This window comes from Crinia signifera, chromosome 2 (assembly GCF_055691185.1).
Source record: "Crinia signifera chromosome 2, ASM5569118v1, whole genome shotgun sequence".
Lineage (NCBI taxonomy): Eukaryota > Metazoa > Chordata > Amphibia > Anura > Myobatrachidae > Crinia > Crinia signifera.
In genome coordinates this window covers 211331517-211358953 of record NC_139218.1, presented here as the reverse complement: position 1 = coordinate 211358953, position 27437 = coordinate 211331517, and the positions used below count along the sequence as shown (strand labels likewise).

General features: G+C 42.1%; 1 protein-coding gene and 1 long non-coding RNA gene across 6 annotated transcripts in view; both read right to left on the bottom strand.

The window, feature by feature from the left end:
* CSMD2 (CUB and Sushi multiple domains 2) overlaps nucleotides 1-21170 on the bottom strand; it is a 909603-nt gene extending 888433 nt beyond the window's left edge. For 2 of the 3 annotated variants that reach the window (XM_083173666.1, XM_083173667.1), the window contains exon 1: nucleotides 20653-21169. In XM_083173666.1, the coding sequence (XP_083029792.1) occupies nucleotides 20653-20815 (163 nt within the window). In that variant the 5' untranslated portion in view covers nucleotides 20816-21169. Of the gene's footprint in view, nucleotides 1-20652 lie in introns of all 3 variants that reach the window. The other variant, XM_083173665.1, reaches the window with a different exon arrangement.
* Nucleotides 21171-25380: 4210 nt separating this feature from the next.
* The window catches only part of LOC146058967 (uncharacterized), a 58828-nt gene continuing 56771 nt past the window's right edge, over nucleotides 25381-27437 (bottom strand). For all 3 annotated transcript variants that reach the window (XR_014470066.1, XR_014470067.1, XR_014470065.1), the window contains one exon: nucleotides 25381-25606. This is a non-coding gene — a long non-coding RNA (uncharacterized LOC146058967). The remainder of the gene's footprint in view (nucleotides 25607-27437) is intronic.

Below are 27437 nucleotides of genomic sequence, written 5' to 3'. Positions count from 1 at the left end.
GTTTGGTGTGTGGAGCAAAGGCTATCCCTTTTGGTTCTATACACAGAAGAGCTACTGTAGCACAAATGACTGAAAAAGTTAATACTGGCTATGAAAGAAAGGTGTTAGAACACATAGTGCATCACAGCTTAGTGCATATGAAGCTGTGTAGACCAGTGCCCATGTTGACCCCTTTCTACAGCTGAAAGTCCCTACCCATGGGCATGGGAACATCAGAAATGGACCATGGAGGATTATGACTTGGTCTGATTTTTTTACATCATGTGGATAGCTGGGTACATATATGTAATTTACCTGGGAAGAGAGGGTTTCAGAATGCACAATTGGAAGAAGGTAAGCCGGCAGAAGCAGTATGATGGTCAGGACATGGTTTTGCTGTGAAACAATGGGTCTCAGCATTCATGTGGATGCTACTTTGACACGTACCACCAACATTGATGCAATCCTACCGGTAGTATACCCGTTCATAGCAATGGTATCTCCTTATGGCAATGGCCTTTTTCAGCAGGATAATGCGCTCAACCAAACTGTTAGATGTTCTGCAAAAGCCTATGAACATAATCTGAGTTCACTAATAGAAACCCCTGTGGTCTGCAAGAGGTCTGGCAGTTCAAAACTTAGGGCAAACAACAGAATCAGCCTAGTCACCCAGGGGTGCTGGTCCAGTCACCCAGGGGTTTTCCTCCCCACCACCGCTGATATTGATGATCTTCGCTGTTAATAGTAAGACTTTCCTTTACTCTTTTGTCTATTATTTTTTGCTACTATGCTGATGTTAATATTTACTGATAGGTTATTTAACACTGTGAATTTTAGGCTCCTTGAGAAAGGTCCACTTATGCGGGACCGAAAGTCGGGGCATTTTCCTATGAGTACCTGTGATATTACCCACTTGACTGATTGAAAAAATTGAAAAATAAATCAACTTTTGGATTTTATCAAAATCTTTTGGACTTGTTACTAGGCGAGTGCCTGACATTCCACACCAAAATAGGTGTGGACACACCCCGTACTGACACGAACACCACGTGTCTCCTTTGTCTGGCACCCCGTGTTATTAAAATTAAGTTCGAGTGCGGTCTACACTTGGAACTATATATATATATATATATATATATATATACACACACATACATACATATACAGGTTTAGTATCCCTTATACAAATTATTCTGAAAACCATAAATTCCAGAAAGTGAATTATTATTTTTTTTGCTAAAAGCAATACTGGGGACATCTGTACCAGCACTACTGAGGACATGATATGTAACTGGCTCTATATACTGTATGTGCAAGAAAATGATTGCTTTCCATTTAAATTCAGTATCTGAGATACAGTAGTAGACAAACTTTGTTTTATGTTTTGAAACCTTGTTTTACGCACAAATATATGTGTGTGTATTTCATCTGTTTGATGTGTTTGTACAACATAAATGCAAGATACCGCAAGATACATCATTGAAATAGAAAAATATTCTGAATTACGGAATAATCCGTTATCCAAAATTCTTCTGGTCCAAAGCATTTTGGATAAGGGATACTTAACCTGTATAGATATGTCCAGTGCCAGTGATAGATTCCATTTATACTCAGGTGGACTTGTCCTACTGACATATCTAAAGACTCGCTGTGATCGCTGGCCCTGTTTATGTATTAGGCATTATAATGATATACATTACACTTTGAATGCCGCAGACTATAACTAGTTAAGTGCTATCAATGTGCTCTTTGGGAGCCGTTCTCACTCTACAATAAAGCAATTGGAATCCACCCTCTAGAAATCCTGTTCTGTTTCTGTAGAAAACTGTTCCTTTTTTTTAGCGTAATATTTAATTCAACTTCAATTCATTGACTTCTGATCATTTGCGGACAATAACTAATGTGATTCATATTCCTTGACTACAACGCTGCCATTTTTAGCGCATATTTTGCACATCTTTCACAGCAACGTTGGCACTCAAAGGGTTAAAGCAGAGTCTTTCAGAATCTTTTTCAGTACTCAGCCTGAGGAGGAGCCTTTATGTTGATAGTAGTAGAATCCACTGGCTCTAAAAGGAGTATATACACTTGGCTTTTTGCACATGAATGTTGTTAAGAAAATCACTGACCAATAAATCGCTCAGTGCATACACTGAACAATTTTTATCTGGCTCATTGTTTTTCATTGGGGTGTGAACCATAGAGTAGAATTCAATGGAAAGTGGTTCTCTCGTCCTCTAATAGTGGGCGAATGCCGGCGATGATGCTCCACATATACACGAGGCGATTAGGCGAGTAGGAAAGGTGAGCTACTTTGAGCTCAAAATCGCCTAATGCGTTTTTAAAACATTTGGTTCAGTAAATGCTTTTTACATTTTTCAGCATTGGTCTATAACCTACAATAATAAGTGGTAAAGAGATAGCAAAGCTGGGGGGCGTCAATAGGTTGATAGTGTCTAGGCCGACATTTAAAAGGTCGACCACTATTGGTCAAAAACCCAAAGGTCGACACATGGAAAAGGTCGGCATGGTGAAACGATCATTAAAAATCAAACAGTCGACATGAAAAAGGTTGACATGGGGTTTTCATGGTTTTTGTTGTCTACGAAGACATAGGCTGTCATGGACATTGATACTGATATAAGGGGCCAGTTTCAGAAACTTCGAGATTTTGGGAGAAATTTCCCTTTTATTTAAAGCACTTACATTGCAAAACCAGGTTAATTTGGCCATGTATTTGATTGCTGCATTTAAAAAAAATGGGTAAACTCTCCCAAAATCTGTTACTTTATGAAACTCTCACCCTATTACATTTGGCCCCTTATATAAGTATATTTGTTATGGGTTACCACACACTAATAAACTGGCCTTATGGTTATGGTACTGTATATCAATTCTGGAGGGAATCAGTCTGATACAGTTTTCTACATTTCTAATTAAGGGGGAAATTTACTAAAGGAAATTTGTAAACAATAGGTGCATTTGTATCCAGAAATACACTTATTTTTGACATTTACTATCACAAAAATACGGCAATTCGTATTCGTATTGATAGCACATCAATACGAATACAAATTGCCGTATTTTCGGGATAGTAAATGTCAAAAATAAGTGTATTTCTAAATACAAATACACTTATTTTTTTTACAAATTTCCTTTAGTAAATTTCCCCCTAAGTGTCTATCATCATTAATACAGGAGATGGGGATAAACACGCTAAAACTATTTAGATATTTTTAGTAGTTAAAAAAGGTTTGGAAATAAAAATAACAAACTAAACAGAATTTATCAGAAACATGTAGAATTTATCAACACTCCATATGCGTGAAAACAAATTAACATGTAATTTAACAAAACAAATGAAGCATGAAGGGAAATGCATGATACAGTCTGAAATTCCAACTGTTATGCCAAGTACACACCAGAACGATGCAGATCGTGAGCGGATCATAGGACAATCGTGCGACCCGCTCACGATCTGGTGGAGCTTACGACCCACTCACTAAGCTTCAAAGGTGATAAAAAAAGAGAGTTATATACAGCCAGCCAATCAGCTCCTACCTGACATTTTTCAAACACAGTCTGTGACATGACAGGTAGGAGCTGATTGGCTGGCTGTTTATCACTCTCCATTTTATCACTTTTGAAGCTTTGTGCATCTGGCCCACAATCCGATTGTGACCCATAACCACTTGAATGGTTGTTTACAGATCCTACCTGCTGCAGGTAGGATCTGAGAAATGACCTAACGATGCAGGTGGCTTGCATCGGTTCGGGATCGGATCAGAAATGATCGGAAATGGCCCAAAACATGCCCAATTTACATACAATTGGTTGAGATTGTATCTAAATTGGGTAATTTTGGGCCAAATCGTTCTGGTGTGTACCCTACATTACAGTAAATCTATTTGAGGAAAACTGTTTAGCTCAGTTCAGTTTATGAAAAACACTACATTACAAAATAGTAATAATGGGACATTTATTTTAGATGCATTAGTTAACGAGTAATGTCTTTGCCATTTAATAACATCCAATAGTGACTTGACTGATTCCTTAGCATAATTTACATACAAAACTGTAGCTCCATTTTGGTACAGTTCAAAGTAGTGCAGATGTATTATACCCATAGGCGTACGCACGGGGGGTGCCGGGGTGCACAGGCACCTCCTAATGACCCCCCCGCACGATTGCCAACGTTTGTAACTTTTTTTTATGCTAAAGTTCGCCGCTCCCCCTGCTGCGGACATTGCACAGTGGGGGGTCACTGAGGTTGTTGCGTGCCGGGACAGAGCAGGTCCGGTAGCAAGGAACAGCACGAGGTGGCAGAGGCGGGCTGATGCAGAGGAAGCACTGGAGTTACCTCAATAGTCCCTGAAAACCCCCCTGCTGGTCGATCAATCAGTCCAGCGTACTGACTCTGAGACAGCGTAGCTCAGGCTGCAGACTGTCAGTGACACTGCACATGACGCGGAAAGCCTGGGCTGACTCATACTAGGAACATATAGCGCGCAGCTCCTCTGTCCTCTTCTTGAAAGTTCCACCTGGCAAGTGGGTTCCTCACTGCTCACTTCACACCGTCTGGCATCTCCTCACTGTCCACCCCCCCCCACCACCACCACCGCCACTCACGGGCTTCATGATGTGAGATCCCCTGCAATACAGAGCTGCTCCAGGTAACTGTTCTCTGACCTGTGCACCTCACATTCAGAGGTTAATAGTATACTCTCTGTCTCCATGTCTCTCTCTCTCTCTCTGTGTACCCCTCTCTCTCTCTACCTCTCTCTCTCTCTGTACCCCTCTCTCTGTACCCCCTCTCTCTCTCTACCACTCTCTCTCTCTCTCTCTCTCTCTCTGTACCCCCCTCTTTCTCTCTCTACTCCCCCTCTCTCTCTCTCTCTGTACCCCTCTCTCTCTGTACCCCTCTCTCTCTCTCTCTCTCTGTACCCCCTCTCTCTCTATGTACCCCCTCTCTCTCTGTACCCCTCTCTCTCTCTCTGTACCCCCCTCTCTCTCTCTCTACCCCCTCTCTCTTTCTCTCTGTACCCCCCCTCTCTCTCTGTATCCCTCTCTTTTCTGCATCTCTCTCCCATTACCCTCTCTTCCTATGTTTCTCTGTCCATCTGTCCTCTCCATCTCTCTCTTCATGCCCCCTCTCCATGTTTCTCCACATTCCCTTTCTCTCTTCATGTCTCCATCTCTCCTCATGTGCATCCTCATATTCTGTATATCATAGATTCAAATATTTGGAAATCTTTTCCTAAAATCCTGCATTTGCCCCTGAGTGCTAGTCCCTCTCTCACCAGCCTTTTATATGCCAGATGTTTTATGTTTTTTTATTTATATTGTTTAAAGAAACACACATTATAGCTTAGCCTGATGCCGGAGTGCACCACTACCCAAACCATTTCAATGCTGCCTTTGCAGAGATAGATAAAGGCACAATTAGTGCTGGTGCACTGCATCAGGGCATGCCACAATAATGTGGCGGGATTATCTGGAAGGGGCACCAACAAAAATCTTGCATAGGGCATCCAAATAGTTAGGGCCAGCTCTGTGCCAGGGGATGGGATCTGATTTCTCTTCTCGAGCCCTGTCCTAGCCAACACAGCCGCTGGTGCAGTACGAACTGTGACGGCTGACTTCAATGTTGTCTGTGATTGTGCAGCCTGCGCCGGGCCTGCGCAGGCTGCATGAAAGAGACCACAGCCAGCCCAGCCGCCTGCAGCAGGAAATCGAGTCCCCTCACCCTGCCTGGCTACCGCAATGTGCATATGAGAACTCAGAAGGGGACCAGCAAAGATAGGTTATGTGGGATATGAGGATGGGGAGGGCAGGGAGGGAGTTATGGAGTGTGTCCAGCCAGTCCCAGTGTGCCCAGTCTGCTGCCCCATTAAGTCAATGGCAAGTGCAGTGCTCCTGTGCTCCAGGCTCCAGCCCTTTCCCAGAGTCCTCCTGAGCCCTCCGGGCATGTAATCCCCCATGGCATCGAGCATGAAGGCCATAGCAATTAACATGTAGGTAAGCAACACTTATCTGGCATCATATGTAATAGCCATTATGGTGTGTGGTATAATGGGCATTATGGTGTGTGGCATAATGTGTAATGGGCATCACATGTGTCAAAAAATGTGTAATGGGCAACACAGTGTGTGGCATAATGTATAATGGGCATCACAGTGTGTGGCATAATGTGTAATGGGCATCATGGTGTGAGGCGTAATGGGCATCACATGTAATGGGCATCACAGTGTGAGGCACAACATGTAATGGGCATTACGGTGTGTGGTGTAATGGGCATTACAGTGTGTGGCATAATTGTAATCGGCATTACAGTGTTTGGTATAATGTTTATTGGGCATTACGGTGTGTGGCATAACATGTATTGGTCATTATGGCATGTGGTATACTATGTAATGGGTGTGTGAGGTGTAATAGGCATTACGGTGTAAATTTTTGGTGCGCTCCTTTGCCGCGCACTGTCCCTGTTAACCCTATTTGAGAAAAATATGTCAAGCCATGGCATAATGTGTAATGGGCATTATGGTGTGTGGAATTATGTGGAATGGGCATTATGTTGGGTGACATTATGTGGAATGGGTATTACTGTGTGTGGCATTATGTGTGATGGTTATTATGGTGTGTGGCATTATGTGTAATGGACATTATGTTGGGATGCAATATGCGGAATGGGCATTACTGTGCATGGCATTATGTGTAATGGGCATTACTTACGTGGCATTATGTGGAATGGGCATTATAGTGTGTGTCATGTGGAATGGGCATTATAGTGTGTGTCATGTGGAATGGGCATTATAGTGTAAATCTTTGCAGCGCTGTCGGTGCACACTGTCCTTGTTTCTAGTATATGTGTGGAGGGCAATGATTAATTCTGAAAGCCATATACATAAATAAGTCACATTCTATTTAGTTTGCATTGACGCATAGGAGGCGGTAATGGACAAGCCCAGTAGGCATGATGGACACGCCCCTCCAATGGTGCACCCCCTAAGAAAATGGACTGCGCACGCCTATAGTTATACCCCCACATATCATGCTGGTAAAATGCTTTCTGCTTCACCTCTTTACCGAGGAAGAGCCAGCGATGAAAATTGTTAACATCTTGGATGCCAGAGCAGGGAAATGAGAACTCCCACCTATGGTGATGCCTGTCAATGCCCACAGTTCATCAGCCTAGTGCTGATGCTCTCTGTCTCATGACCCCAAAATGGTGTGTCCAATTTATCAGCTGGCTTCAAAACAGGGCACGGATATGCCTCAACACTAGGCCATGCCCCACCTATAGTAATAGAGACAGACCATTCTCATGCCGGCGTTAACAAGAACAAGTGACATTAAACTTGATCCCTGAGTGTGGACACAGGTCAAGTTAGGACTGCAGGTTTAGCCTACATAGGGCCAGCTTAAGACTTATGGCGTGTACACACGGGTGCGATATGGCTTCCGATATTGCCGATATAGTGCACATCGGAAGCCATATCGCATACCGATTGTGCACTTTTCAGGGCTTGCGAGCCCGATGCGCTGCCGATGCGCGCTCCCGAGTGAGCGCAAATCGGCAGCGACATAGTGAGGGCAGGCAAGACTATATAGTGCAGATCTGCACTATATAGTCTTTGTGCCTTATACTCACCATACCTCCGGCGGCCAGAGGGAGAGGGACGAGTCCTGGGGCTGCGCTGCAGGGCGGCTGATGACCCGGCCGGAAGAAGTCACCCTAAAGAGGAGGGGGGGTGTGGCCTGATATCCTGATGTCTGCACGGCACGGCGGGGGACAGCTGTTTGATGTGCACACGCTGACATCCCGGGCCCGGCAGGTAATGTCTCTGCTCTCTCCTACATGCTCCCACACGGTCGACATGCTGCCGTGCGATGCGAGTCCCGATGCCATCAGATCGCGTCGGGACTCGCATCGCACGGCAGCATGTCGACCGTGTGTACACACCATTACTCCAAAGAAACAAAAACATTTGGAAAATATGAATAATTATTATTATTATTATTATTATTATTATTTTTTTTTTTTAAGTAACCTGCAGATAAATAGATTCAATAAACTTGGTTACATATCTGGTTCATATTTATCTAAAAACCAGGTATGTTCAGCACTAAGGATTTTATTGTGGCCCAAGAATGCTCATATTTCTGAAGGTTAATGTAATTTTAATGATGCAGCAAATCTTCATTTTGTTAGTAGCAACAAATGCATATAATGACCATTTACAGCATAATATAGTACTTACTCACAGTGACAGATGATTAATGAACAACATGTATTAATACCAACCCTTAGTGTGTGAAATGTAGCAGGAGCATTACAAAATGCCACGTGCTGGTCGCTGTTTTTTCATTAATGTCAAAACATTGCTAAATAAAAGATACCGGTTTCTTTTCTTAACTGTACTTGGTAAATGATTTATTTATTTATACACACTTGTATTAGCTGAAGGTGCAGGAAGCTATATACTAAACAGAAACAAACATTTTTGGTCCCATGATCCTTTTTGTGTAGACCTTATGTATACTAATTATTTTAATGTTACGGTTTTGTATCAAGTCCCTAGTGTCTATTCATTGTATATAAATATATTACTGTATACTTAGTTTGCAGACAAAAGTAATTAAAAGAAAGATTCTTATTAATTAAAAACGTAACAATTGGGTCATGAAGATGATTCACCGACTTGATTTGGGTCCTAATAAAAAAAAAGCTACCATAAGAATAGTGATACCTCATATTTTAATGAAGAGCTGGACACCAGAAACAATTGCAGTAACAAATAATTAAACAAATGGCACATAATATTTCTATAAAGGAGGACACTCTCCAAAAGACAGATAATGGGTTTACCGCATTTTCAAATTTACTAAAACCCGGCCGCACCGTCTTCGGCGGGCAGGGTATTGCCACCTTTGGGTGGCGATACCCTATAGAAGCCTATGGGCCCTCCCCTGTCCTCTATGCTGCTGCTCCTCCCCCAGCAGCATCTTGCAGCCGGGGATTTCCATCCAGCTGCAGGGGGAGGAGGAGATGCCGGGGACGCCGCAGAGCCCAGGAGGTGACGCAAACCAGAATACAGGTATCGCGGGGGGTCTCAGTCACCGCACAGCGATGCCAGCCGCATGTTAGTACATATGCGCTGGCATCGTGGCGGCTGGGCAGCGAGGGGCGGCGATGTATATTACTACATCCCGCCCAATAAAAGAAAATCATTGAAGGTGTTCATGTACTGTATTACTGTATATATTATAGCATAGGTAGGCAGTACAGAAAGACAATGTAAATATTCTGTGGTAAAATGTGAACAGCTACTCTCATACCATTCTCTTACTCACACCAGAGAAGGATCCTCTTCTTCTGGGATGTTAGCGCCCCATTACGTTACTGAATGTTGATTATGGTAACCCACTTATATTTTCCTTCTCTCTTAACTGACCACCTATTGGGATCTGTGGCAGGAAGACACTCTTTGAAAGGCACTAAAATTGCTTCCTCTAAAGATACTCAAGTCCATAATATGCTTCTCAGCCTAGATTCCCATAAGGCATTTGACACGGTACCCCAGCCCCTTGTATTTTAAATTTTTGGCTTGCAGAGATTTTACCCCGGACTTTCTAAAAGTGTTTCAATTCTTTTCTAAGGCTCCGCCTACATCTCTATTGATTAATGGTATGTGTGGTAAGCCTATAGAATTAGGGTGGGGTACCAGTCAAGGATGCCCTCTATATCCCTCCTCCTCTTCATCTTTCTACTGACCCTCTTCTTCAGATTCTGCAGCAATGGTCTGATGTTCAAGGAGTTTGTGTGGCGCATGTAGCACTAAACCAACAGTATTCACAAACAACATTCTTCTATATATCAGGAATCCACAGCACATGCTGGAACTGATCATGCACAAATTTGAGCACGGTTTGGCAAGAGCCAAAAACTCCACCAAACACGCCTTAATTTAAAAAAAAAATGTTGCTTGACAGGAAATCTGGGGGTGTTATTATCTGGCCATTTTCTGTGAGTATCAGAGAAAAGACAAGCGTGGGTACTTGTGTATTTTGGCGGCGCCCATCGCATCGCATACCATAACGCATACGATGGTATGCGATGCGACGCGATATCGTACGATAGTGCACGATGGCATACAATTTTGAAATTGTATGCCATTGTACATGGCATACAATGCCATACGATGCGATGCGATTAAACATTGTATAAGCACCCTAATGGGTGCTTATACAATGTCAAGCACCCAAATGGATGCTTACAATGTTAAATGCACCCCCACGCCACCCCCCCGCTATAAACGTGAACCCGAAGCATGGCGAGCGCAGCGAGCCCACGAGGGGCGGCGGTACGCATCCTACGACCTTTTCATACCCCCACTATCCACGTCGGCGTGGAGTTGAGAATAGAATAGTGTGGCGAGCGCAGCAAACAACCGAGCCCGAAGCGTGGCGAGCATAGCGAGCCCCGCGAGGGGACGCGGATACCTGTGAAGCCCGCAAAGGGACGCGTTTACCTGTGAAGGTATCCGCGTCCCCTCGCGGGGCTCGCTTCGGGCTCGGTGGCTCGCTGCGCTCACCACACTATTTTATTCTCAACTCCACGCCGACGTGGATAGTGGGGGTATGAAAAGGTCGGAGGACGCGTACCGCCGCCGCTCGCCACGCTTCGGGTTCACGTTTATAGTGGGGGGGTGGTGTGGGGGTGCATTTAACATTGTAAGCACCCATTTGGGTGCTCATACGATTTTTGGTCGTATAGGGGGTCAAAATCACGTCGCATCGCATCGTATGCCATCGGGTGCATGGCATGCGATGCGATCTGTTCGTCGTACGACGGACATCGGGGGCGCCGCCAAAATACACAAGTACCCAAGCGTGTGATGACAGCTCATACCGTATGAGTAAGTCCTGAGTTTTATATATATATATATATATATATATATATATATACATATATATTTGCTGGGTATTCGGCCACTCCACACAGGGGGACATTGCTGTGGCAGGCCGCTGCGTCGTTCCACGGGGAGGGGGGGTTGCCAGGGACGGGGGGTGATGGGGGATGCGGCCAGTGCCGCTAAGTATCTCCAGGGGTGGGGAGGGGAACGGGCCTCCTAGTCGCTCCGGATGGGGGGGGGGGAGTTGCGGATGCTGCCGCCACTCACCTTCATCCGGAGGGGGGGAACCTGCTCCAAATTGCCGCTCTCCAGTGGCCAGCGCCCTAGGTAAATGCCTAGAGCTGCCTAGTGGTGGAGCCGGCCCTGTTTCCAGTAGTGAAGCAGTGTGAAGCCGCTCATACTTACATGTCTGGCCACCTGTATGTAACATTATCAACACATACAGTACCTGCTGCTTCTTACTAACGTAACACTTAAACCTCTGATTTGTTTGATGTCTTGGAGTGGTTGGCTTGTGCTGGCCTTGGGGGTCCCATGCTCTTGAGCTCACCTGGTCACAGTTGGTCAGCCCATATTTTTGGACAAAATGATAAGTACCTCAGTTTTACTCTGCATGTTTTATTGCAGACTTTATTATAATTGTTCTGATTCGTATTGTATAGTATTTGAAGTGTGTCCAGTTTATTTTTTTTCTTTCATATACAGTAGCTGCACAACTTGCACTAAAAAAAAAAAGGGCAGCACACTGACTGCAGTACTGACGCACCCCACACCAGGAAGATGGAATATGGAAGTAATGCTGAAGAGACAATAGCTAATAATACACAATGGTCTGATTGGACCTGTTTCTGGACCCAAGGTAATGACTGCATGTGACATGTCCACATAATAAATCAGGAATGATGATCAACAGCTTGGCAGTGTAACTTCCTTCTACAGTGACTGAGTGACACATATACAGTACACAGAGCAGCACCATGTGCCGTCACAAGCTGTCTTTTGATCACTCATAATTACTACAAAGTAGCTAAGGGGACTGGCACGGAGCTGTCAATGGCCTACTAGTAAGTTATAATGCCCCTGGCTGGGTATAAAGCAACATGCATTCAAGGCAAGTAAATCATATCTGTGGCTGCGCATGTTATTTTTTTTTTTGTGCTGCAGAATTTTGTGAACAACTAGATTTCACACAATGCTTCCCCCATTCCGTTAGTTACCTATAATCAGGCAGACAGCATGAGTGATGTGTAAAGACATTTCTGGTTGCCTATAGCTCCTACACAGCATGCTGTCAGGGACCTAATATTATATTTGCATACCACTTGGCATGCTGAGGGGGGAAGTTAAAGGTGAAATTACAGCTACCAGATAGTCCTGTCACGTCCAGGATAACCACTCTGAAATAGACACATAGTAATGTAATAGGCATACTGACGTAGACTGAATTGAAAATAATTGGTCAGGACTAGTCACTTCCAACATTGCAGTGCAAAAACAAAAACAAATTCTATCTATCTATCTATCTATATATATTAAATACATCCTTAATTTACTTAATGTTGTCCTTCTGGGGCAGCACGGGCGGTGTAATGGATAGCATTACTGTTTCACAGCACTAATGTCATGGGTTCAATTCCCACCAAGGTCCTAACTGTGCTGAGTTTTTTTATTCCTCCCTGTGCTTGAGTGGGTTTCCTCCGGGTAATCCTATTTTCTCCAACAATCCAAAAATATACTGGTAGGTCAAATGACTCCCAACAAAATTAACCATACAATGGATGAGTGTGTGTGTGTGTGTGTGTGTACATGCGGTAGGGAATATAGTAAGCTCCACTCAAATGTTCAAATATTGTCAGTGCTGTCATTACAAAGTTGCGAGCTACACCGGATGAGATCATCCAAGAGGGCGGTGAAAATAAGGGGCTCTGTAATACCCACAAAACGTCATACACCAGAGGTGTAGCTACAGTAACACAAAATCATTCCCGCTTTGGCAAGTCTGGCAAAACAAGACTAGAGTAGTCCAGAGATGGGCATAACAGAGAGAATAGAAGTTCTGTGTGACACCACTGAACTCTGAACATATACAAATGCCTATTAGTGCCAATTTACTGTATACCCCCAAAGCTGAAAATGGAGATGCATCATCCCTACTTACTAAGGTCCAGAATACACGCAATGTGAAAACTTGCAAGATACAACCGCAAAACTGACATGCATTAAACTCAACACTATTCTGAAATATTTTCTTAAAAGAGACCTATCACAAGTGCTTGCTCCCAATGCAGGATCAGCATCACTTCTTTTAGATAATGAACAAATTATATATATATATATATATATATATATATATATATATATATATATATATATATACAGTGGTCGAAGTGGAAATTTTGAAGTGGGGGTATGGAAATTTTGAAGTGGGGGTATGGAAAAGTAAAGAGTGAATATAGTGCGCACCTTCGGACACCCCCCTGTCCATCAACGTCCCCTGCCAGACTGCCCCGTTGTACAGGGGTATTACAAAAGCACAATATGCGCTGCTGAGTGATTTTTTTTTTATCTTCAGATTAAAGTGGCGGTATGGCATACCCCCGTATACCGCCCCACTTCGACCACTGTATATATATATATATTACATAGAAAGCAAAGCATCCATTTACTTGGATTATAAATATCTGTATTATGTTTGATTGTGTATACTGAAATTGTACATTTCTGATTGAAATATGACATTTTACAGAACCAGGTTAAGGGTTAAGGGTTAATGGATTTATTTATCTAAGTGACCTTTAAAGCAGAATTGTGTACTAGTTGTACAGCTGCAATATAATTCAGCTTATGGGGGCCTACACATGTAGCGACACTGCTGAGTCTTCTGATTCTAGATTACTCAGAGTGCCGGAGTGGTGTGCTGAGCGATCTGTAGGGGTAAGTGTTCTCCGCTAAAGTACCTTCTTTCCCCCTATCTACACACACCATGGCAACTCCCAACAAAATAGTTTTCTATAGGTACAGAACCCCTAAACTATGGCTTTAATGTTTAAAGACCTTGAGTTAAACACAAGCTTGTTTGTGGAATGCATCTTGTACTACACATGCCCCAGAAATGAATGTAAAAAGGGCCAATGCAGGCTTGCACGCACTTTTAATCACATATCCATACCTACCAACTTTGGTAACTCTTAAATCAAGACCTACCGTGCCAACAGGGCGGAGCTAAATGGCGAGTGGGCATGGCCTCAGATAGAGGGGGCATGACCTATTTTTAGCATTTTTGGGGGAGAGTCCAGTGCTCCCCTAAAAGCTGGGCAGACCACAGCTCCCTCCCTGCCCTCCCTGCCTGCACTGAAGAAATGCCGGACGACCATGGAATGATTCTGTCCCCTTTTGGCCGCATACAAGAGGATGTGTTTTGGGATATTGGCAGCACTGGTGGTGGGGGAGGGGGGGAGGGCAGACGGACGGTGCTGACCTGTTCCTTAGGTCTGAATCAGGCTCATGGTTTGGTCCCTTTGAGCAAAGAATTGGCTTTTGTGAACAACTCTAAATCAGCCCCAATGTTTGATGTCTGTAAAGCGACTTTAAGTCCTGAGGGAGAAAATCGCTATATAAATAGTATTATTATTAATGACACAATTCATGTCATCAGCTCCCCAATTCTAGCCTTGGAGGAAAGACCTAAAAAGTAAGCATGTTTGTCTTAGAATGCACCCATTGGTCCAACCCCTCCCAATCAGGAGCTACAAATTTGCTCTCCCCACAGACAGTGCCCTCTTACAGAATTATATGTATTTTCTGTTAAAAATAAGTACATGAACCCAAAGTAAATAACCTTCAATAAGTAGGTTCTTTCAGTGCAGTAAACCCTCATTATAGTGTTATATCATTATTATTGTTACCATGTACAGAAAACCTTAATACTGTAAGTTGTCTGCCCATTTTGCTTGAAAGTGAAGGGAATTGGGTGTTTAATGTCTGTCATATAATACCTACTCTGAGTGGAATGAGGTCAACCTAGTTAAAAAATGATCATACTGTAATTATTTTTTAAATTGGATAAAATAATAATCTGTGGGTTCAATTTCTGACCAATTTTTCCAATTTAGTATCCAACACAGTTAGAGTACTGCTCTTTAAACTGACATTAAGTGCCGAATTCAGTAAGCAGTGGTAATCTGATGTGCTGGGAAAAGGGTTTGGGTTTTTATGCCAGGGGTTATTTAATTACAGCACCTTTTCCTCAGGCATCAACCCATAGAATTTGGAATAAGTACTGGAGCTATGGGAAAACAGCTTTGCTTCACACGCGATCAGAGCAGTGAACAGGGATTTCTGTTTGAGCCTCCTCAGGCTTGAACAGAAATCCGTGTTAACTGCATCCTGTGGGTTGATCTTGGGCTGCCATTTTATAATTGAATAGCCCCAGACCATCAATTAGCCCATGGTGTTTAGCCTCGACTAATTGAATTCAGCCCTATAGCTCCCTTCAGAACATTTGTGTGGTTTTTTTTAGCAGTTGGAAATTTGGTAACTACAACTAGCATTTAAAAGATTGCACAAATTAAATGGGACAACTAAGGGAAACACAGCATAGCTTGTAGCCAATAAAGCAAGCTCTATTCTGTACTGTATGCTGCAGTCGTGTGTGATAACACAGACTAAAGGATGTTGCTTTTACTGCCTGCCAATTACAAGTAATATCCTAATTTATGATGGCTGTTGTAGTTCATTGAAAAGAGGTTTGTTATGGGATACTCCCAAGATATTTCATCAAAAGTTGCACTGTAAAAGAGCTTCTGGATCCATACAGTGTAATATATCCAGCCTAGGATACAGTATATGATATTCTACACTACATTAATGATATTAATGAAAGAAAAAAGCTATTTAATTATCAAAGACTAAAGTGGCGCACTTCCCTTTAGTACACTACATAGGCAGGCAGCCATGCTACCATATCACCGCACAGATCATTGCTCCACAATTGCTGAACTGGTTGTAGCTTATCTCATATATGTCTACTAGCAGTATGAGGGAGATATTTAGAACTGGTAGGCCTCCACTCTCCCATGCGACAGCTTCATACCTTCCAACATGACCAATTCCGTAAGGTACAAAACTCTGTTCCTGGACTTCCCTCCTAATGTATGATTGCTGTCACCTGTGTCGAACTAGTTTATTGATGAGAAGGATGTTTCAGCAAAGGTGATGGCAATCATAATGTATGAAGGAAGTCCAAGAGCATTTTGTATCTAATGGAATGGGTCATGTTGGGTATGCAGCTTCCTATACTTCTCCTAAGGTACCATCATTCTGGTCATGAATTCTGAAACATTTTCATTTACAGAAAAGAGTGAACACTTTGGAACAAAGGAAGATTCTTAGCTAGCTTTTGTTAGGAACCATCTTTCTGAATGAATCACTAAAAAGGTGGCATCGCTGGAAAAGCATAGCTAGCAGGTGAATCACATGGGAGGCCCATTGTTTGAACCAGGGTGCAGAAAACATTGGCCGATGTGCAGTGGGGCAGATGGAACTAAAGCTCCAGGCCCCCACATAAAATAGACCTATCATGATACCAGCATGATTACCAGCTCCCCAATTGGCCACACAGTTGACTATAAATCAAAAATACTAAAATGTAACCATTGTTTTGCATTTAGGGAGACATTGGGGCTGATAGTATAGGTTTTGTACATGCATACATGACATTGTCCTCACACACATATCACTATTCCTTTGCCTTCTATATGATCCTTCGATATGATCAGGCCCTTGATCATATTCAGCCCATGGACCATGTACCCCTTAATCCAGCCATGCTGCATCCATGGTACTGTGCATAGTGCTTTCATGTCGTAGTTTTCCCCGTCCCCCCACCCAGATATCTTAGGGCATCGCTACCACCATCAGTTATATTGGAGAAAGTGCCCTATATAAAACTATTACAAGTATTGCCATTACATTTATTGTCCCTACGTTTGCCATTGAGAATTTTCAACACAGATTGCCTCCTTTTATAGAGAGACATGGCACAGCTGTGATAATAGGGATACTGTAGGAATGCAGTAACAGAAAACTAAGAAGCTCCACTGTAACTGTAACTGTTAAAAATAATCAGTTATACTATCAATCCAAACAGACACAGTTTTATGCAGATTAGAATACTGTGCTGAAATATGGTCCCACTGTCCTGTAGTGTGTCCCCCCCCCCCTCATTCCATGGCCACCATTCAGACCTCCATGCCCCTGCCAAAATTCAAACATAGCCAAAAAACAACTACACCACCATCCCAAATTTGTTGGAGCTGGGTACAAACTCTAGGACAAACCATATAAATATAGCTAATAAGTGATACAAATTATGCAATTACATAGTGTCCCAGAGAGTCTAATTGGGGTATCCTATTACCCCTCCCCCCCCCCCCCACTGAAACATCTGGAGCGAAAAACTGCCTTTGTTTTTTTCTCCTAAAGTTTAGCATTTTTTTTTTAAAGTGGGCAGATAAAAAATACCCGCTTTGCACAAAATCACACAGGTTCAATTAATCTGTGTGTTTTCGTTAAGCCGCAGTGGGGCTGCTCTCAAGGAATAGACTTTGCCTGCCTCAGACAGGGGATGCAAATCCTAGATTATCAGCACTAATCGGACAGCTTCCAGCAAGACTATTACCCGTAATAGAATATTTCACCCTAATAGTTCTATTTACTTAATTATCCTGGCTTTAGCATTCCCCCAAAATGGAGGCAGCCACTGCCCCCTCCCCCACCGCCCAAATGGTAGCAAACTTTTAATCCTTGACACCCTGCAGCCGATTGGCTTACAACATTGCGGGCACAGTGTAGTATGAGCCGCACTACTGTCAGGCCCTGAATCAGGCCCATGAATCATACGGTAAAAGACTGCAGTCTAACATATGTGAAAACCATTAAAATGTCTATACAGTATGTTTGAAACGTTTCCAATTGTGGTCATCACGAAATGAACCCAGCATGCAAGGTTATTTTCTGAAGATGGAGTCAACCAGCCCCAAAGGGATAGCAGAACATAGAAGTGCAATTGATTAACCTGCAGACAGAAATGGCTAGGCTGATAAATAAAGGCAATATGAATGTACTTTCACAAGATATTCTACCTTTAAATGAATGAGAGGATCAAAGGCAAGTATGTGAATAGTATGGGTTATCAGCTATCTCCTTCATACAGATGAGTGGAGTGGTAGAGGAACATCATAAAACAACCTTCAAGTTTGGCTTTGTATTTAGAATGCCCATTCCACATTCTATTGACAAATATCCCATGCCACACTTTCTGTAAGTTATTCTTTATAAACAAAGCAGGGATAATGATGGCATCAATTTATTCTGCTCTGTAATGTGGTTGGAGTATAAGGCAGAAGAAAAATTATAGGGTAATTTTAAATGGAGCACTTAAGGCTAAATTCTGACAGAGAAACGTGCAAAATTTTGAAATGAGGAGAATATTCAATGGTACAGTGAAGAAAATGTTGCTCTTCCCCAGTCCATACCCTGTAGGCTATACAGTATATTCATGTGAACACAAAAATCTTAACTGCCCAAAATATTTTCTGAATACAAATTATGATGATTTTCATGTACACACTTATACTACATAATAACATTGTTCTGGGATAATAATAATAATAATAATAATAATAATAATAATAATAATAATAATAATTAGTTAAAGAAATGCTAACAGCCTAAGCATGGTTGAATCCAGGGACCTTATACAGAGTCTGTTGGAATTCTGCATTTGCCCAAGCACATTACTTCAGCATATAATACCAAGTAGAGAAATGAATGTAGGTACAGTAGGTGTTAATGGTGGTAAATTCTCTAGTAACCTTGTTAATTAGGTGTGCGACTGAGGCTCCCTTGTTTGATAACAAGTATAGACCTTGTAAGAATAAAGTTAAACAATACCATTTAAATCACTATATACTGTAGTACCTATCTAGATCGAAACGGTTACATACACATATGCTTACTATACACTTACACACATTTCTGGATATGCGGATCTATAAAATATATATATATATATATATATATATATATATGTGCACACACACACACACATTTATTGGCTTTGCTTCAGAATGTATATGTGTGTGTTTGTGTACACTATGTTTGTATACATACTGAGAGTGTTTATATATATATATTTATATATATATATATATACATACACACACACACACACATGCTTCTGTATAGTAAAATGTTAATGGTCTTAACCAATAGCTGGTGCACTATGATTAATGTAGGCATTGTAACAACCTTTATTTTCCCTTTGCCCAAAATTTCTGTTGTCTACTTTCGTCCACCATAGAAAGTACAATTAGAACATAATACAGGTAATCAGATATTCTACACATCATTACATATATTCTATCCTCAGGATAACAGTATTATATAGTTATAGGATTAATTGATACATAAAACCTTAGCCTTATTTCAATAATCCGTGGCTGGGGGGCCCTGAGTAAAACACCTCAAATGAGGAATATATAGTTTGGGTTTAAAAAAGAAAAAGTCAGTTATAATTTAAATAATTCCCTAAAATAAATAACATAAAGCAGCTTTTTGTTGCATTTTTTTGAATCACCATATTTTAATATAAAATCAGGTAGCAGAGAATTAAAAGCATGAAAAATGAATGTATAGCGTTAGGAATAAAGCAACCTATGAGTTTTTATAGAGATATACTTGACATGGCAAATAATCTACATTTACAAAAGTAGTAATCAGGGCCAGGATAGGTCATAACCAGATAAGTGCTAAAGGTCACACTAGCAAACCAATTAATACAGAAAGTCACTTCTGGATGGCTGGAATACTAAATGACAATGAAGGGTTTACAAGACGTACATAAAACCCCTAGATGTTTGTCTAAGGAATGGAAATTTCCGCCATACCCTCGGCTTGATAATACAAATAGCACTTGAGGATGGATAAAATAAGTACTGTACTGTACATCATGTGCAAATACCCCTGTAGCCTTACAGAAGGTGGACACTTGACTGTTCCTTCCTGATAAGCTAACCTCTGATCTCTATCCACTTGTGAATGGCTTATGTGTGGAAGATACAGGATGCTCTATGCAAAGGATGACAGCTAGCATGTAAAGTTAACTGTATCCCTGTATCAATTCTGTAACACTCAAGCGGAAGCAGTGTGTATAAAAGGTAGGTGATTTATGCCTGCAGCAGATCCCAGATACAAGCCTTCATTGTGTGAGCCACCAATGACCACAGAAGATCAGACAGCCTCAGCTATTGCATTTCATTAGTAGTGCAGGGTGGGAGGGAGATTCCTACAGGTTTAATATATTCACCTCCAGACTACACCTAAATGCCCACGTTACTGCAATAGAACATAGGACGTCATACACAGGCATGGGACTGCTATGGACACAGGATCGCTACAAAACGATATACTGTAGCACAGTGTATGCAAAAAGGCTTCACATGAAGCAATGTATATCATGCTGACATGCTACAGATATATTTTTTATAGGTTTGCTGAGCATTAGGCTATGCACAAATGAGGTGATGTAGCTGAGCGTCTCAGACAGGTTGTATAATTAGCAGCCTGCATGCATCCCCTGTTACTGAGCATCAGCTCACCAGGATTCTAATGTGTCTGTATGTAGACACCACTCTGAACATACCGTATCAACCATCGCTTAGATCTGTGAACTTGGTGGGTAATTCTATGTACTCACCCGTTGCTGATGCAGCCAATAGCCCAAAGCTGATAAAGACGAGCCTGCTCCAACTTTGCACTTCCAGGAGCCCAAAAACCCACCAAGCCCCCCATATCCTCCTGGATGCGCAGCTGCACCCTGTCCTGTCCCCCCACTTCAGCCATCCAGAGATGGTTCTCATGGCAGATTCTGCGGGGATCTCTGGAAAAGGAGGTCAGGTATTCTTGCAAAGAAAATCCCACTACATTGAACAGCTCTTTGCTTCTGCAGCCGGAATAAACCAAGTCTCTTCCTGCATTGGGGAGATGAGCTCAGGATTCCTGCTCCTCTTTCTCACTTCCAAATCTTCTAAATGACTATCCTGCCACAAGGTTTTCCTGCAGGGAATATCCACAGAAGCCTTTTGCTATTGTACCTCCGATATTAATCACCTTCTCATCATATTGTTTCCCCTTTCAGAGAATGATCCACAAGAGGGAATAGGATTTTTCTCCCTTCCTCCCCTACATACAACAATGCTGCAAATTACATCTTGAATTTGTCTCTCCTCCCTCCTCCTTCTTCTCCTCCTCTCACATAGGTCCCCACTCATAGTTGTCACATATCTCTTTACCATAAAGCCCCCCAATACCAACAAAATCTTACAACTGGGGATAAGAGAGGATTTACATCATGGATGGGTTAATGAATATTACAATTTGGTTAAGAAATATACCATAGACTGATAACATGTGCACTTGTTTAACAGGACTTTTGGGTGAGATGCACATGCTAGTGTCCCATGCCCACTGCTATAGAGGGGGTGGTTATGCTGTCCTTGCATCCTGCAATACACTGCAATACTGTTCTCAGTTAACATTCTGCTTGGGTTTTTGAAAGGGTCATTAGCTTTGCAGATATGTTACATCAGCAAATAAATGTAAGGGATATAAAAGACAGCATAGTCTTAGGTCTATAGAGAGGAAGAGACCAGTCATGTATAGTTTACTCTCTATATGCACAGCAAACTGAGCTTGTATGAATGGGGCATTTATAGATGTATACTGTATATAATGGATATATATATATATATATATATATACATATATATATATAACAAGGGAATAGGACAGAGGGCACAGCTGCAGGTGCATATTATAGTATATGTATCAAGCCCAAAGAATGAATGAAAAGAATAGTGAATGGCAGTGGCTGAAGAACAGAATTGTAACAAGAGCCAGTGTGTATGAATATAATGTACAGCTATAGGTATGTTTGAAATATACAGTATATATATATATATATATATACACATATATATATATATATATATACATATATATATATATATATATATATATATATATATATATATATATATATACATATACACACACACATATACACACACACTCTATGCTATGTAGAAATGTACAATGGATGATATGTTTATGGGAATATTAACATATGTTGTACAGATTCCTACTGTATTTGAGAAAAAAATATATATTATAAATATATATTTTATATATATATATATAAACACACACACACACACACACAGACACATATATATGCATACATTCATACATACATACATATATATATATACACACACATACATACACCCACACATACACAAGATTGTAAGCTTGTGAGCAAGGCCCTCTTACCACTTTGTCTGGGTGTTATTACTCATTTTTTCCCCTCTTTTACTACCAGTAGTTAAACATGACAGAATATACTGGTGCTATATAAAAACCCAATAATAATAGGTTCAAGAGGACTAATTGGGTAATTTCTTTTAGGGGTAATCTATTCCACCCTGGGTAATCCTACGCAGAGCGCCTAAAAGGGCTGCTACACCTGGTACCTTGTCAGGGTGGAGTACACAACCCATTGGAGTTATTATCCAAAATGCTGCACCACTCCTGCATTATGCTTACTGTGTGCTCAAGGGTTTCTTTTGTCTGTGACTTGTCTGTTACTGTACCACCAACATCCTCTGTATTATGTGCATTGTTTTTTAATGTCTGTAAAGCGCCTTGAGCCCTGTTGGAGAAAGTGCGCTATATAAATTAAACCTACTAACTTACTACAATAATAATAATAATAATAATAATAATAATAATAATTAAATAACAAGATTAATGAAAATAGTTTTCCTTCTTTTTAAGATATTACAGACCACTATGGTACTGTAGGCAATGCATAATTCATACTTTTATATTTTACATAAAGGTATACCATATGTATTTACACATTTGTTCAAACATCAATGACATCATGTACCCTCTATAGTAAAATAATCGAATTTGCTAAATTGTATACTTACCTAGACGCTATCCCAAATGAACTCCTAGCCACCCACTGTCATTAGACCATACCCCTAAGGTATTGCATTGTGACAGAACTCATTAAGATTGACAAGAGGAAGCTTTTTTCAGGAATTATAGTCAATAGATCAATGTTATTTTTTACTTGCATACCACTGCTAGCCTACTATTGTAGAGAATTAATATTGTGTAACCAGGTATAGTTATGCAAAGTAAAATTATGATGTGCCCTTAATATACCTGTTTCAAGAGACCCACTGTGTTTTACATGGTGCTCAGAGCTAAAGCATTAGTTTAAAACATGCATGACAAATGGGGTGACATTTTATGGGATGAGATTTGTGTTTTTTGGCGTTAATTACTAAACAAAATGGCGACATCGCATTTTTCCGTCAAATCGCCTATTTAATAGGATGCGCAAAGGGACTGAAATCGCATATTATGTGCGTTAAAGCATGCGGACCAAAAGTGCGTGATAAATTCGCATTTATATCGCATCCAGATGTTTTCGTACAGAAAAGTATACAAATCGCTTATTTAATGCAATGCGTTTTCGCAAATCGCACTTTTTAGGTGTCTAATAATCGCACTTATTTCAGACCAGGTTCTGTTTGGCGATTTGGCCCAGAACTCACTTTGGTCAAGTGCACAAATGGTTAATTTCAGCACAGGTGCACTCAATTTCACTCAGAAACACCCCTACATAAACCCCAACATCATTAAGGACACCTGTGAGGGTTTGAGACATGGAGATTTTGCAGAGTGGTTTGGAGTTGCTTATTTGTGATGTGGCCCATTTGGAGGAGCTGCGCAGGAGGGAGGAAGCTGCGCGCCAGAACCTGGTAGCCCCCCGACTACTGCGTACCCCACGTATGTATCGTGCTCGGCTGTACCTGGACTCCCTCTCGGATCAACAGGTTGTGGGGATGTTTAGGCTGACCCGCATTAACCTGTTGGACTTATATGAGCAGGTGAGAGATGATTTGGACCCTTTTGGGGGAGGCAACTATGCAGTGTCTGGGCTGCACAAATTAATGTGTGCCCTCTACTATTTGGCCACAGGCTCCACTCAGTCTGTGACCTCATGGTCCTTGGGAGTATCACAGGCCACTTTCTCTAAGCATTTTACTCAAGTGTTACTTGCTTTAAAGAAGTTGTGGCGCACATACATCAGATTCCCCAGTTCTGAGTTGGAGTGGCCTTTTGATGTCATTGAATCTCTTCTTGACATTTCTGACCAGGCGCTTGTGCTGACTTACAGCGTTCACCGCCTGGGTGATGTCCTTCCACATAGCCCTTTTGCGCTGTGCCGTGGTCTTGTGGTGAGTTTTCCCAAGTAACCGGTCAAACACAGGCATGATAGGCCGGACAAGCGCAGCATTTTCCTCGTAGGAAAATCTGACCTTTCGGCCACTTTTTGTGCGGCCAGCTTCTACCTCCTCCTCCTTATTTTCTACTCCAGCCATGTACCCCTCCTCCTCCATGCCAGTGTCTTCCTCCTCCACACCTCCATCTTCCTCCACCTCTGACATGTGGCCCTCCTGCAGCTGCTGTGGGGTATGGTCAAGGTCTTGGCTATAGGATGGGGATCCAGCGGATCCTCCACCTCCTTCTGCTGGGGCTGGACGCCCAGGGCCTGGTCTGGGGCTGGCCTTGCTGTGGCCATGCTGCCTGCCACACTGCTGGCTCTCCCACTTGGCTGGCTGCTGCCACTGCTCCCTCTGCCACTGCTCCCTCTGCCACTGCTTCCTCTGCCACTGCTTCCTCTGCCACTCCTCACTCTGCCACCAACACCTCTTCCTCTACTCACACTGCCACTGCTCCTTACTTCCTATCAAAGAGTGAAATGGCGCCAGTGCCTCTTTATATAGGGGGTGTGATGCATAATGGAGGGGACAGAGGTGGGCCAATAGGTTGGGGGGTTCTTAGTCATGCGGAGACAGTTTTGTAAATCGCACTCCGGTTGGTCCAAAACTCGCACATGACCGGCGTAAGAAATCGCACTTTTTTTTACTTAAATTCGCACCACTTCGCCGCAAATCGCACCACTTCGCACTTTTCAGCCTCCAAAGCGCATCCCATTAAATATGCGAATTATTACAAAAGAATGCGATTTGAATAGCGGCGAAGTGGTGCGATATAAAAACATGCGCATTTATCTCAATCCATAGAATGTCACCCATGATGTCACATTAACTGTCATTGACTTAAGTTGGTCCTGCAGTGAAGAGTCAGCCCTACTGATTACTAATAGACTGGATCTGTGTTTAATATTGGACAGACATAGGGTAGAACAGATTGCACAGATCTGGGCATTCAGAAATCATGCTACAGTATAAATGGGAAATATGGACTTGATTATTTGCAGTCTACAGATACAGTAGCTGCACACAAATCGATCGCTTATACAAAAATGCTTGATAAAAAGCTGTTCATTTCCAATGGTATTTTATTTATGGACTGACAGTCCATGTGGTCAGCATTAGTCTAAATGGTAGAAGGGCTGACTGCATTGTTCAGCTCTGCCTCAGACGCTGTCTCACACACACAGACTCATCTTATACTTGGCACTCAGCATGAGCCCCCTCCCATCTATACATAGCATCCTGCTCTCTTCCTTCTCTGATGCCAGTGCTAGGCAGAAAGTACGTCACATACTGTAATATAAGGAGAGAATATTAGTACTTTACTTATTATTGCTACCAATTTCATACTTATAGCTGCTTATATTAGTCATCTCAATTTGCATTATGAGATATTCTACATATGAATTACATTAAATATACAGTAGGGACATTTTTATATTGATGTATATTGATGTATTTTGGACTCTCACTGTCACTGAAGAATCATATTTTACATAAGGTTTAGACAAGCTACACCATTTATACTTACATGCAACATGTATTTTCATTGGCCTTCCATGGATTCATGGTGACTTACTGCATCAATGCAAATTGACACAGCAATACATTTGTTTGCTGGTTTTGGAAGGGGGCATTTGCTGTGGCCTTCTTAGAATTGCTATTTTACACTCTGTCATCACTGATCCAATCTAGCGGACCTGAGTATCAATGGGTCTCCAATTTTGGTGTTAATTAAGATTGTCCAAGTTCTCTTAAGGTGCGTACACACGGGGGCGATTTTTACTAATATCTGAGCGACCATATTGCCCACGATGGGAGTGTGCACCGGTGATATATCGCCGGGTGTGCGCTCCCGTTTTTCCCCCCGTAGTGATCGCTGGTTGCAGGAACATGCTCCAGCGACCAGATGATTTCCACTGCCGGGCTCCCCCGGCAGTTTCTTTTTCATCAGCGACCATCTCTGGTCGCTGATGCAAACGGGATACTGAGCGATATATCGCTCAGCGATATATCGCCGACCGATATATCACTCGGCTGCTCACGCTGCCGTGTGTACACACCTTAACATCCAGTATTTTGAACAATATTTAATTTATTTATGCATCCTGAAAATGCAATAGATAACTTCATGTATAATAAACAGTATAATAAAGAAATAAATACATCAGAGTCCATAACAACAGCAAGAAATCCATAAGCAAAACCATGACAAATTCAAGGGACAATAACAAACCACAGAAAAAACAGTACCAGAAGCATACACTTTTAGGATGCCCATACAAAGGTATTTTGTTGGCAGTTGAATTGGGCAAGGTGCTAAAAAAGCACCAGAGCCGCCACCAGTTGGGACACTGGACAGAGGGGGGGGGGGTCTTTCGCTGATGAAAAGGCCAAGCAAACAAAACTGATCACCCCCCTCTAACTGTGTTGTCGCAATCACCATGTACTACAGTATCTCCCCAACACAGTCTATTTTAAGATTCAGTTCAAACTACCAGGTTTTCATTCCTGGTCTCACCCCAAGTACCAGCCACATATGAGCCCGGATTCGCCCCTCTTCTACTCTCCCCAGGTTTTTTCTCTCTCTCTCTCTCTGCCCCAGGAGTCTTCCTCCTGCTCTCTTTTTATCTGCCCCAGATCTATATCTTTCTGTCCCAGATAGGTATTTTTCTCTATCTGCCCAAGATCTCTGTCTGTCTGTCTGTCTCTGCTCCAGGTGTCTCCCTCTCTGCCCAAGATCTCTATCTATCTATCTATCTATCTATCTATCTATCTATCTATCTATCTATCTATCTCTCTGTCTCCCTGATCCAGGTGCCTCCCTAGGGTTGCCACCTCATCCCTTTAATCCTGGAGACATATTAATTACACAGGTTTTGTGGCTGATTAAAAAAACACAGTTGGAATGAAGTCTAATGGCTGTTTAAAAACAAAACATTTGAAATTGAGTCTTGAAGTGAGCCAGCCAGAGAACCTGTGTAATTAATATGTCTCCAGGATTAAAGGGATGAGGTGGCAACCCTATGCCTCCCTCTCCCTCTCTGCCCCAGGTTTCCCTCTGTCTTGATGAGCACTATCTGCAACAGATTGTTTCAACAGTAGGAGAGCTCTCCACCTACTT